Consider the following 12,954-nt stretch of genomic DNA (forward strand, 5'->3'; position numbering starts at 1 on the left):
GGGCTTCTCTGTCCATGGGATTCTCCAGGCAAGGAAACGAGTGGGTTGCCATTTCCTCCGCCAGGGGATCTTCCTGATCCAGGGATCGAATCCGAGTCTCCTGCATTGCAAGCCTATTCTTTATCGTCTTAGCTACCAGAGAAGACCCCAGCCTCAAAAAAGGGTCCAAAAAAGAAGGTGGTGACCAAGGTCCAGAAGGAAGATGGCAGGAAATAGAAAACTGTGTTTAAGGAGAGCTGTTCTGTATAGGTCTGTCTATAAAATGCTTAAGTAGGTTCACCTGGACACTGGCATCTTGACCAAGGACTTGGGCATCAAGAACTCGTTTGTCAACCACAACATCGAGATATGGGGGGCGGGGGGCGGCGAGATGTCGCGCTTGGCGATCACAAAGTGCTGGACTATCACATTCAGGGTGATCCAAAGGGCCATGTGCCTGCTCTTGTACATGGAAATGACCAAGGACTCAGTGTTCAAGAGCACCAAGGTTATCACCAAATTACACCAGCTCCAAGTAAAAATTTTCTCTACCTCTAGTATTCCTCAATGTTTCCTTATAGAGCTACTAATTTTTGTATAATGAGGGCTATAATATCAAGATTTTCTAGCTTTTTACATTTTTTAAAAGTCATTCTTTAAAACGCAGGAAACCATAATACAATATGAGAGGTTAATTTTTGTTCTTTAGTGCAGCAAAGAATTTGAAATAATTGTGTATTGTAATAAGTATTAGGAAATTCTAGTATTCTAGTTTTAATGTTTTGTTCCTTAAAATCTTTTAAATTGTTCTTATATCCACTCATTGTTTAGATTTAAAATTGTTCTGGTGATTTCCTGTGGACTTAAAATTGTTTAATGATGGCACTTGTGTTTGGGGTCCCTGTTTCAAATAATCTTATGTGTTTCACAAATATTAGTCATGAGAATGTGTTTGTACAAAGAGGCTCAAAATGTCATTTATACAGTATATGGGCCTAGGGTATTTAGTGGAATCTCAAGAGTTTAATCTCAACCACTAGGGTAGTCTATTTCAAAGGTGATTGTTCAAATTTACATTAAAAATAAAAAAAGTTCACTTTATTTTCCTTGAGTCTATTATTGATATAATTAATCCTACATTGTGCTGAAGCAGGGTCTGAAACCCTCATTTTGAGACAGTTTTTAATTTTTATATGCCCTACCTTCAGTCAGCTGTAGGTTCTGTATTCATTTACACAGGTGAAGAAAAAAAAAATCAAAAGAAACAGAAATAAGATGTAGAAGTGCAGGGAAGACAGAGGATATGGAAAGAAATGCATAGTTTTCCTGAAAATTTTATAGTTTCTGTATTGCTGAAAGTAAAATAACATCGATAAATTGTTTTCAGTACTTTTCATGACCTACAGACTTGCTATTTGGTACATCAGCTAGGCACTATGAATGTACATGCCAGAGTGTATTGTGTGTTTGTGAGGAGTATGGAGGTTCATCTAATTGTGAAACAATGTTTGTTAAAGTTTTAATTTGTTTTTAAATTTCGTTTTCCCCTTAGATAAAGACTGTAGTTTCAGGTAAATATATCTGTTATTTTAGATGACATGGTAGAATCTTTAGAATCTTAGATGAAGATTCCAAATGTGCTGGCTGTCTTTATTGATGGATAACAGATAGCCTTGAAGTTACTAGCTTCCCACATGTATTATCACACAGATTCTGTGAGTCTGGGCATGTTTTATCTGGGTCTTCTATAAGGATGCTGTTGGGGTGTTATGCAGGGTTGTGGTCTCTTGATTGGGGAAATATATGCTTCCAAACTCACTTAGTGGTTGGTTCTTTGTAGTTTTAGGACTGAGAATCATATTTTCTTCTTGACTGTTGGCTTAAAGCCCTTATAGGCTGCTAGTCTTCCCTCAGTTCCTAAAGAGCCCTCTGAGTTTCTTGTCATTTGGACAACAGAGATGCTTGGTTTGTCAAAACCAGCATGCAGGACTTCCCTGGTGGGCCAGTGGTTAAGAATCTGCCTCCCAAATTAGGGGATAGGTGTTTGATTCCGAGTCCAGGAAGATTCCACATGCCACAGGGCAACTAATATTGAGCCCTTGAACCAGAGCTACTGAAGCCCGCGCACCCTAGGGCCCGTGCTCTGCAACAAGAGACATCATCACAATGAGAAGCCCATGCAACTAGAGAAAGCCTGCGTGCAGGAATGAAGACCTATTGCAGCCAAAAATAAATAAAATTTATAATAAAAAACCAAACCAGCATGCAAAAGATTGGAAGATGTTACAGTCTTATTGATCACCTATTCATAATCACAAAGGTTTTTACATCCTGTCACCTATGGTCACATCCTATGATGGGTAAAAAGAGGTCACAGGTCACATCCACAGTCCAGGGGCTTGATCACACAACGGCGAACATTAAGACCAGAAATCGTGTGGGCCACCTTAAGAGACCATCACAGGACCCAGTATGATCAAAAAGCAGTTACCTAACACTTGTTTTTTCCCTCCCTCTTCCCCTCACACCTGCCCCCACAGTACTGGGATTGGTTCAAATGGCCTGCTGGTAGGAAATATACTTAAGGGCATCTAATATCTTGAAGTCCTTTTAAACAGGGCTTTGCCAGTTACTTTGTCTTGAAGCCAAGACAGACGACTTTGTTCAGTTAATGCTTCGGGGACTTCTTTCCCCTTTTCTTTGCAAATGCTGACATATGAAAAACTCTGGTGTGGCTGAGTCCCAGCACAGGGCTAGATGTCCATGTGTTTATAGCTAGCTTTCTGACGTTATACATGAGAAAAGAATCCGGATGGTTCATCAGGTGAATTAGTTGTTGCTTTATTATAGACTACCAGGGACTAGATTTGACAAGGCAGGAAACAAATCCCAAATTCTTTGTAGATTAAACAAAACAAAACAAAACAAAACTTGACCCGGTAGTTTATGGCCCTCGTGCCACGTAAGCCTCCTCACGGGTGCCTTCACTTCCTTTAGTTGTCTTTCATTGTATCTCGTCTTGAGTTTCTTTCCTAGCAGCTGTTTATCAGGTTTTCTTGAGATGTGAGGCTATTAAAGTAGTACTTGCATTTGTTCACCAATGCAACTTACAGCCTATTATCAATGTCTTATTTAAAAAACTTAGGAAATTCATTAATTTTGCAGACTAAAGGTTCCTAGTAAGAGTTCCACAATTTAAAAGCCATTATGGGGCACTGTAACTGCAACGCAGAGCAAACATTTAATGCACAGGTACACAAATGATAACAGCGTCTGCCTACAATGCAGACCTGGGTTCCAAAGATTCCCTGAAGGAAATGTCAACCCATTCCAGTATTCTTGCCTAGAAAATCCTATGGACAGAGGAGCCGGGTAGGCTACAGTCCATAGGGTCGCAAAGAGTCGAACAAGACTGAGCAACTTCACTTTCACACAAACGAGTATTAAAGCAGTTACTTACACCCCGAGAGCACAAGTTCACTAAGCCCCATTTCCTCGCAATAGAATAAAAAAAAAAAAAAGAACAAAACCAGCTTAGTGAAGAGCTCTTTCAAGTGAACAGATAGGTGGCCCTGAAAAGGGCCTGGTAAACTGGCACAGAAACCTTATTTGTGGGTTCCGGCTTAGCCGCCAAATCCGTAGAGAGTGCGTCCCTGACGTTTCAGCGCGTAGACGACGTCCATGGCCGTCACCGTCTTTCGCTTGGCGTGCTCGGTGTAGGTGACCGCGTCCCGAATCACGTTTTCTAAGAACACTTTCAGCACCCCGCGAGTTTCCTCGTAAATGAGGCCAGAGATGCGCTTGACCCCACCGCGACGAGCCAAGCGGCGGATGGCGGGTTTAGTAATACCTTGAATGTTATCCCGCAGAACCTTACGGTGACGCTTCGCGCCTCCTTTCCCAAGACCTTTTCCACCTTTACCTCGTCCAGACATTGTTAAGCCTAAGTCAGGAAATCTATACACAAATTTAAATGACATGGGGCGAAATTCTTATAGTCCGGTCGCGGACCTATTTGAAAACTACAAAAAAAGGCGGGTAGGGGAGGGGCTTATTCGTAACCTAATTTATCCCAGCCCACAAACGCCTGAGAGTCTGTGGGGCGGAGTCGAGAAAAGAAAATTTCTTTGCTCGTTCCCTGAATTTCACCTGAAAGAGTCCTGTTTAAGGGCGTTTAAAAACATTCTTTTGTTTATTAAGGGAAGGTACCTATTAAGGCAACATCTGTTTTCAATTTTGAATATTTAAGCTAAGTCATTGACCGAGATTTTATATTGCCTCATTCTTTAAACGCATATCTGAAATGCGAACGAATTCCTGGGAAGCATTTTTGTACAATTTAAATGATAGTGAAATAATTATCGTGGTAAACTGATCTTAGGGAGCAAGGAAATTGCTGATATACATTGGGAAACAAGGTTTTCTCTCTGATGTGCGTTACTTGGAGACATGACTCTTATTGTCTGAGCCCTCATTACTTGCTACTTTTTCACATTCTAAGGTTTAGGATCAGGTTTGTGACAGGTATTTTCTCATTTTCAATTTCTTTTTCATTTGCAGGATGAGGATTTTAATTCCAATATCATAAAGGTGTTTGGAAAACCAAAAGGTTAATTTTTGGTTAAATGTTTCTTTTTGAGTACTACTGTAATTACCTGAGGAAATTTCATCTTCTTGCTCCAGAGATTGACTTTCTCCCCAGTATTATTATTATTTTTTAATTTCTGTTTCACTTTTTCTTTATTTTAATTTTGTGCCCGCTGCCTCACAGGATGTGGGATCCAGTTCTCCAACAAGGATTGAACCGACTTCTTCTGCAGTGGAACTGTTACGTCTTAACCACTGGAAAGGTGGGGAAGTCCTGCTCCCCGATATTCTTGAATCTCTCAATCTGGTATTTTGCAATCTGGGCCTATGTTAGTTGCTTTCATAACTTCCACATCCCGATGTGTGCAAACTTTTTATTTAAGAAGTCAGTGCTAAACTCTTGTTGTTTAGTCACTAAGTCGTGTCCTGCTCTTTGCGACCACCATGGATATATATATATATAGTTCCCTCAATTGAACCAGCAGTATACATTGAGATCTCCATCAACTTATTATGGGGTGTCCCTTCCCCATTTCACCTCGGAGTAGCCTTTCTGAGCCTATGTAGGTGGAAGGTCTTGACCTGGAGAATGAGGAATATATGGTATCTTTATCTTTTATCTAGGCAGGGCCCAACTCGTCTCTGTTTCTGCAACTACTCTACTCTCTTGAAGGATATTCCACAGGGAACAAACTCCAACTGCTCAGCCTGGTGGCATCTATCTCCTGCCTCTATGTGAGAAAAATTGTCTGAGCCTTGGAAGCAAGGCTAAGATGGACTGGAATGGGTGAATTTAACTAAGATGACCATTATATCTACTACTGTGGGCAAGAATCCCTTAGAAGAAATTTCAGTAGCCATCATAGTCAACAAAAGAGTCCGAAATGCAGTACTTGGATGCAATCTCAAAAACGACAGAATGATCCGTGTTCATTTCCAAGGCAAACCATTCAATATCACAGTAATCCAAGTCTATGCCCCGACCAGTAACGCTGAAGAAGGTAAACAGTTCTATGAAGACCTACAAGGCCTTCTAGAACTAACACCCCACACAGATGTCCTTTTCATTATAGGGGACTGCAATGCAAAGGTAAGAAGTCAAGAAACACCTGGAGTAACAGGTAAATTTGGCCTTGGAGTACAGAATGAAGCAGGGCAAAGGATAATAGAGTTCTGCCAAGAGAACACACTGGTCATAGCAAACACCCTCTTTCAACAACACAAGAGAAGACTCTACACATGGACATCACCACATGGTTGACACCGAAATCACATTGATTATACCCTTTGCAGCCAAAGATGGAGAAGCTCTACACAGTCAGCAAAAACAAGACAGGGAGCTGACTGTGGCTCAGATCATGACCTCCTTATTGCCAAATTCAGACTGAAATTGAAGAAAGTGGAGAAAACCACTAGACCATTCAGATCAGATCAGATCAGATCAGTCGCTCAGTCATGTCCGACTCTTTGTGACCCCATGAATCACAGCTAGGCCTCCCTGTCCATCACCAACTCCCGGAGTTCACTCAGACTCACGTCCATCGAGTCAGTGATGCCATCCAGCCATCTCATCCTCTGTCGTCCCCTTCTCCTCCTGCCCCCAATCCCTCCCAGCATCAGTCTTTTCCAATGAGTCAACTCTTCGCATGAGGTGGCCAAAGTACTGGAGTTTCAGCTTCAGCATCATTTCATCCAAAGAAATCCCAGGGCTGATCTTCAAGATGGACTGGTTGGATCTCCTTGCAGTCCAAGGGACTCTCAAGAGTCTTCTCCAACACCACAGTTCAAAAGCATCAATTCTTTGGCTCTTGGCCTTCTTCACAGTCTAACTCTCACATCCATACATGACCACAGGAAAAACCATAGCCTTGACTAGACGAGCCTTTGTTGGCAAAGTAATGTCTCTGCTTTTGAATATGCTGTCTAGGTTGGTCATAACTTTCCTTCCAAGGAGTAAGCGTCTTTTAATTTCATGGCTGCAGTCACCATCTGCAGTGATTTTGGAGCCCTAAAAAATAAAGTCTGACCCTGTTTCCACTGTTTCCCCATCTATTTCCCATGAACTGGTGGGACCGGATGCCATGATCTTTGTTTTCTGAATGTTGAGCTTTAAGCCAACTTTTTCACTCTCCACTTTCACTTTCATCAAGAGGCTTTTTAGTTCCTCTTCACTTTCTGCCATAAGGGTGGTGTCATCTGCATATCTGAGGTTATTGATATTTCTCCCAGCAATCTTGATTCCAGCTTGTGCTTCTTCCAGTCCAGCGTTTCTCATGATGTACTCTGCATAGAAGTTAAATAAACAGGGTGACAATATATAGCCTTGACGAACTCCTTTTCCTATTTGGAACCAGTCTGTTGTTCCATGTCCAGTTCTAACTGTTGCTTCTTGACCTGCATACATATTTCTCAAGAGGCAGATCAGGTGGTCTGGTATTCCCATCTCTTGAAGAATTTTCCACAGTTTATTGTGATCCACACAGTCAAAGGCTTTGGCATAGTCAATAAAGCAGAAATAGATGCTTTTCTGGAATTCTCTTGCTTTTTCCATGATCCAGCGGATGTTGGCAATTTGATCTCTGGTTCCTCTGCCTTTTCTAAAACCAGCTTGAACATCAGGAAGTTCACGGTTCACATATTGGTGAAGCCTGGCTTGGAGAATTTTGAGCATTATTTTACTAGTGTGTAAGATGAGTGCAATTGTGCGGTAGTTTGAGCACTCTTTGGCATTGCCTTTCTTTGGGATTGGAATGAAAACTGACCTCTTTCACTGCTGAGTTTTCCAAATTTGCTGGCATATTGAGTGCAGCACTTTCACATATGACCTTAATCAAATTCCTTATGACCATACAATGGAAGTGAGAAATCGATTTAAGGTACTAGATCTGATAGAAAGAGTGCCTGATGAACTATGGATGGAGGTACATGACATTGTACAGGAGACAGGAATCAAGACCATCTCCATGGAAAAGAAATGCAAAAAAGCAAATGGCTGTCTGGGGAGGCCTTACAAATAGCTATGAAAAGAAGGGAAGTGAAAAGCAAAGGAGCAAAGGAAAGATATACCCATTTGAATACAGAGTTCCAAAGACTAGCAAGAAGAGATAAGAAAGGTTTCCTCAGGGATCAATGCAAAGAAATAGAGGAAAACAACAGAATGGGAAAGACTAGAGATCTCTTCAAGAAAATTAGAGATACCAAGGAAACATTTCATGCAAAGATGGGCTCAATAAAGGACAGAAATGGTAGGGACCTAACAGAAGCAGAAGATGTTAAGAAGAGTTGGCAAGAATACACAGAAGAACTTACAAAAAAGATCTTCACAACCCACATAATCACAATGGTGTGATCACTAACCTAGAGCCAGACATCCTGGAATGTGAAGTCAAGTTGGCCTTAGGAAGCATCACTACGAACAAAGCTAGTGGAGGTGATGGAATTCCAGTTGAGCTCTTTCAAATCCTGAAAGATGATGCTGTGAAAGTGCTGCACTCAATAGTCCAGCAAATTTGGAAAACTCAGCAGTGGCCACAGGACTGGAAAAGGTCAGTTTTCATTCCAATCCCAAAGAAAGGCAATGCCAAAGAATGCTCAAACTACCACACAATTGCATTCATCCCACACGCTAGTAAAGTAATGCTCAAAATTCTCCAAGCCAGGCTTCAGCAATATGTGAACCGTGAGCTTCCAGATGTTCAAGCTGGTTTTAGAAAAGACAGAGGAACCAGAGATCAAATTGCCAACATCTGCTGGATCATGGAAAAAGCAAGAGAGTTCCAGAAAAGCATCTATTTCTGCTTTATTGACTATGCCAAAGCCTTTGACTGTGTGGATCACAATAAACTGTGGAAAATTCTGAAAGAGATGGGTATACCAGGCCACCTGACCTGCCTCTTGAGAAACCTGTATGCAGGTCAGGAAGCAACAGTTAGAACTGCAGATGGAACAACCGACTGGTTCCAGTTAGGAAAAGGAGTATGTCAAGGCTGTATATTGTCACCCTGCTTATTTAACTTATATGCAGAGTACATCATGAGCAGTGCTGGGCTGGAGGAAGCACAAGAGGGAATCAAGATGGCCAGGAGAAATATCAGTAACCTCAGATATGCAGATAACACCAGCCTTATGGCAGAAAGTGAAGAAAAACTAAAGAGCCTCTTGATGAAAGTGAAAGAGGAGAGTGAAGAAGTTGGCTGAAAGCACAACATTCAGAAAACTAAGATTATGGCATCTGGTCCCATTAGTTCATGGGAAATAGATGGGGAAACAGTGGAAACAGTGTCAGACTTTATTTTGGGGGGCTCCAAAATCACTGCAGATAGTGATTGCAGCCGTGAAACTAAAAGACGCTTACTCCTTGGAAGGAAAGTTATGACCAAACCTAGATAGCATATTCAAAAGCAGAGACATTACTTTGCCAACAAAGGTCCATCTAGTCACATTTATGTTTTTTCCATTGGTCATGTATGGATGTGAGAGTTGGACTGTGAAGAAAGCTGAGCACTGAAGAATTGATGCTTTTGAACCGTGGTGTTGGAGAAGACTCTTGAGAGTCCCTTGGACTGCATGGAGATCCAACCGGTCCATCCTAAAGGAGATTGGTCCTGGGTGTTCATTGGAAGGACTGATGTTGAAGCTGAAACTCCAATACTTTGGCCACCAGATGCGAAGAGCTGAGTCATTTGAAAAGACCCTGATGCTGGAAAAGATTGATGGCAGGAGCAGAAGGGGACGACAGAGGATGAGATGGTTGGATGGCATCACCGACTCAATGGACATGGGTTTGGGTAGACTCTGGGAGTTGGTGTTGAACAGGGAGGCCTGGCATACTCTGGTTCATGGAGTTGCAAAGAGTTGTACACAACTGAGTGACTGAACTGAACTGAACTGGAAGCAAGGAAAAAAGGAGTTCATGATGTCCAATATACAAGGCCACTGAAGGATTCTGTGAAAATGTACTTTGATCATCTATTTACTATTGATTGTAAGTACCAAATTAAGTGAATTTACTTAACTTGCAAAGGCCTTATTTGGTAGAAAGGCAAATCACTTTGGTAAGGTGAAACAGATATAACTCCAAAGATTTCTAACCTCTTGGATTAATAAAATAATTTTAATAATCTTATCCTAACATTTCTTACATTGTCTATAAATATTCTAATTTCTTAAACGTTCTTTGAACTTAATACAGCATTTTACCTGTTGGTTCATTTATTGAAAAGTGAAGCTCTTTGACACAAATTCATTTTTATTTGTTGATCATAATTTTTTTGTTTAAAAAAAAAGAAATGTGATATTATGTGCTTGTGACTGGAGACTGGGACATTGGAAATAAAGACAGTCTAAGAGATGTGTTGTTCCTGTCACCTTTATCTTTAGGCCTGGGATATTGCACACTTGTCTCTCAATGCCATGGCAAATCATCATTGATAAGCAGCACAAAGTAAGATGGAAATTGCAGACAGGAAAGCAGATTCTGCATCAAGCATGAGTTCATTGTGGACCAAGGAAATGCTCTGGCCACTACAGAAAAACCTCTGAAATCTGCTAAGATATATCTAAATATTAAATTAAGGTAAAAGAATGGACTGAATTTCCTTTCGTTGTCATATGAAAATATAGTCTAAAATGTCTGCAGATCTGTTTTTTAGTTTTTCTAAAGGAAGGTATTTCTGTTTAATTACGTATTACGCTGAACCTACAATACATTGGCCACTTGATGAGAAGAGGTGATTCATTGGAAAAAACACTGATGCTGGGAAAGACTGAAGGCAAAAGGAAAAGGAGGTGGGATATTTTTGTCCATTACAGAGAAATATTATCTTTATCTAGTAGAAAAGGTAAAGGTTATAATATAATTCAATAAACCTTTTTGATCTAAATTGCTCTTTTAACTTGAATTCAACCTTCTTCCCTTCTTCCCTGATTGTGATGGTGGTGGTGGTAGTAGTGGTAATGGAGGTTGTAAATATTTCCTCTATACCTCTTGATTTTGGATTAGCAAAGGAAAAATAAATAGGACTATTAAACGTATATTCATACATGCAGAGGAAGAGACCCAGTTCACCTGAGTTCAGTCATTCAGTCATGTCCAACTCTTTGCAACCCCATGGACTGTAGCACAGCAGTCCTCCTTGGCAATCAACAACGCCCGGAGTTTACCAAGACTCATGTCCATTGAGTCGGTGATGACATCCAACCATCTCATTCTCTGTCGTCCCCTTCTCCTCCCACCTTCAATCATTCCCAGCATCAGGGTCTTTTCAAATAAGTCAGTTCTATGCATTAGGTGGCCAAAGTATTGGAGTTTCAGCTTTAGCATCACTCCTTCCAATGAATATTCAGGACTGATTTACTTTAGGATGGACTGGTTGGATCTCGTTGCAGTCCAAGGTACTCCCAAGAGTCTTCTCCAACACCACATTTCAAAGGCATCAATTCTTCAGCACCCAGCTTTCTTTATACTCCAACTCTTACATCCATACATGACTACTGGAAAAACCATAGCCTTGACTAGACTGACCTTTATTGCCAAAGTAATGTCTCTGCTTTTTAATATGTTATCTAGGTTGGTCATCATTTTTCTTCCAAGTAGCAAGCGTCTTTTAATTTCATGGCTGGAGTCACCACCTACAGTGATTTTGGACCCCGCCAAAATAAAGTCTGTCACTGTTTCCATTGTTTCCCAATCTATTTGCCACGAAGTGATGAGACCAGATGGTGACTGCAGCCATGAAATTAAGACACTTACTCCTTGAAAGAAAAGTTATGACCAACCTAGACAGCATATTTAAAAGCGGAGACATTACTTTGCCAACAAAGGTCTGTCTAGTCAAGGCTATGGTTTTTCCTGTGGTCATGTATGGATGTGAGAGTTGGACTGTGAAGAAAGCTGAGCGCCGAAGAATTGATGCTTTTGAACTATGGTGTTGGAGAAGACTCTTGAGAGTCCCTTGGACTGCAAGGAGATCCAACCAGTCCATTCTGAAGGGGATCAGCCCTGGGATTTCTTTGGAGGGAATGATGCTGAAGCTAAAACTCCAGTACTTTGGCCACCTCATGCGAAGAGTTGATTCATTGGAAAAGACTCTGATGCTGGGAGGGATTGGAGGCAGGAGAAGGGGTTAGAAATTGAGTTAGACAAGGCTGTGGTCCTAGTGTGATTAGATTGACTAGTTTTCTGTGAGTATGGTTTCAGTGTGTCTGCCCTCTGATGCCCTCTTGCAACAGCTATCATCTTACTTGGGTTTCTCTTACCTTGGGCGTGGGGTATCTCTTCACGGCTGCTCCAGCAAAGCGCAACCGCTGCTCCTTACCTTGGACGAGGGGTATCTCCTCACTGCCGCCATTCCTGACCTTCAACGGGGGATAGCTCCTCTAGGCCCTCCTGCACCTGTCTTGTCTAACTCAATGAAACTAAGCCATACCCGTGGGGCAACCCAAGACGTTCGGGTCATGATAGAGAGATCTGACAGAATGTGGTCCACTGGAGAAGGGAATGGCAAACCACTTCAGTATTCTTGCCTTGAGAACCCCATGAACAGTATGAAAAGGTAAAATGATAGGATACTGAAAGAGGAACTCCCCAGGTCAGTAGGTGCCCAATATGCTACTGGAGATCAGTGGAGAAATAACTCCAGAAAGAATGAAGGGATGGAGTCAAAGCAAAAAGAATACCCAGCTGTGGATGTGACTGGTGATAGAAGCAAGGTCCGATGCTGTAAAGAGCAATATTGCATAGGAATCTGGAATGTCAGGTCCATGAATCAAGGCAAACTGGAAGTGGTCAAACAAGAGATGACAAGAGTGAATGTAGACATTCTAGGAATCAGCCAACTAAAATGGACTGGAATGGGTGAATTTAACTCAGATGACCATTATATCTACTACTGTGGGCAGGAATCCCTCAGAAGAAATGGAGTGGCCATCATGGTCAACAAGAGTCCGAAATGCAGTACTTGGATGCAATCTCAAAAACGACAGAACGATCTCTGTTCGTTTCCAAGGCAAACCATTCAATATCACAGTAATCCAAGTCTATGCCCCAACCAGTAATGCTGAAGAAGCTGAAGTTGAACAGTTCTATGAAGACCTACAAGACCTTTTAGAACTAACACCCCAAAAAGATGTCCTTTTCATTATAGGGGACTGGAATGCAAAAGTAGGAAGTCAAGAAAGACCTGAAGTAACAGGCAAATTTGGCCTTGGAATACGGAATGAAGCAGGGCAAAGACTAATAGAGTTTTGCCAAGAAAATGCACTGGTCAGAAAAAACACCCTCTTCCAACAACACAAGAGAAGACTCTATACATGGACATGAGCAGATGGTCAACACTGAAATCAGATTGATTATATTCTTTGCAGCCAAAGATGGAGAAGCTCTATATA

At 41.4% G+C, this 12,954-nt stretch overlaps 2 protein-coding genes across 3 annotated transcripts in view; one reads left to right on the plus strand and one right to left on the minus strand.

Annotated features, from left to right (window-relative positions):
- Positions 1 to 12,954, plus strand: part of LOC147347545 (histone H1.3-like) — a 28,455-nt gene that overhangs the window by 8,674 nt on the left and 6,827 nt on the right. The window lies entirely within an intron of this gene.
- Positions 2,253 to 3,959, minus strand: LOC147347547 (histone H4-like). 2 transcript variants are annotated; one of them, XM_086369909.1, is made up of 2 exons: positions 3,584 to 3,959; positions 2,253 to 3,034 (listed from the first exon to the last, which is right to left on the minus strand). In XM_086369909.1, exon 1 carries the CDS (start codon positions 3,957 to 3,959, stop codon positions 3,603 to 3,605), a length of 357 nt encoding a protein of 118 aa, XP_086226035.1. In that variant the 3' UTR covers positions 2,253 to 3,034; positions 3,584 to 3,602. The 2 variants fall into 2 exon arrangements, with proteins under 2 accessions (XP_086226035.1, XP_086226034.1); XM_086369908.1 differs by having other exon boundaries at positions 2,253 to 3,048.

The sequence above is a fragment of the Bos grunniens genome, chromosome 23 (genome assembly GCF_055505025.1).
Source record: "Bos grunniens cultivar Pamir isolate PY7600 chromosome 23, Bosgru_T2T1.0, whole genome shotgun sequence".
Lineage (NCBI taxonomy): Eukaryota > Metazoa > Chordata > Mammalia > Artiodactyla > Bovidae > Bos > Bos grunniens.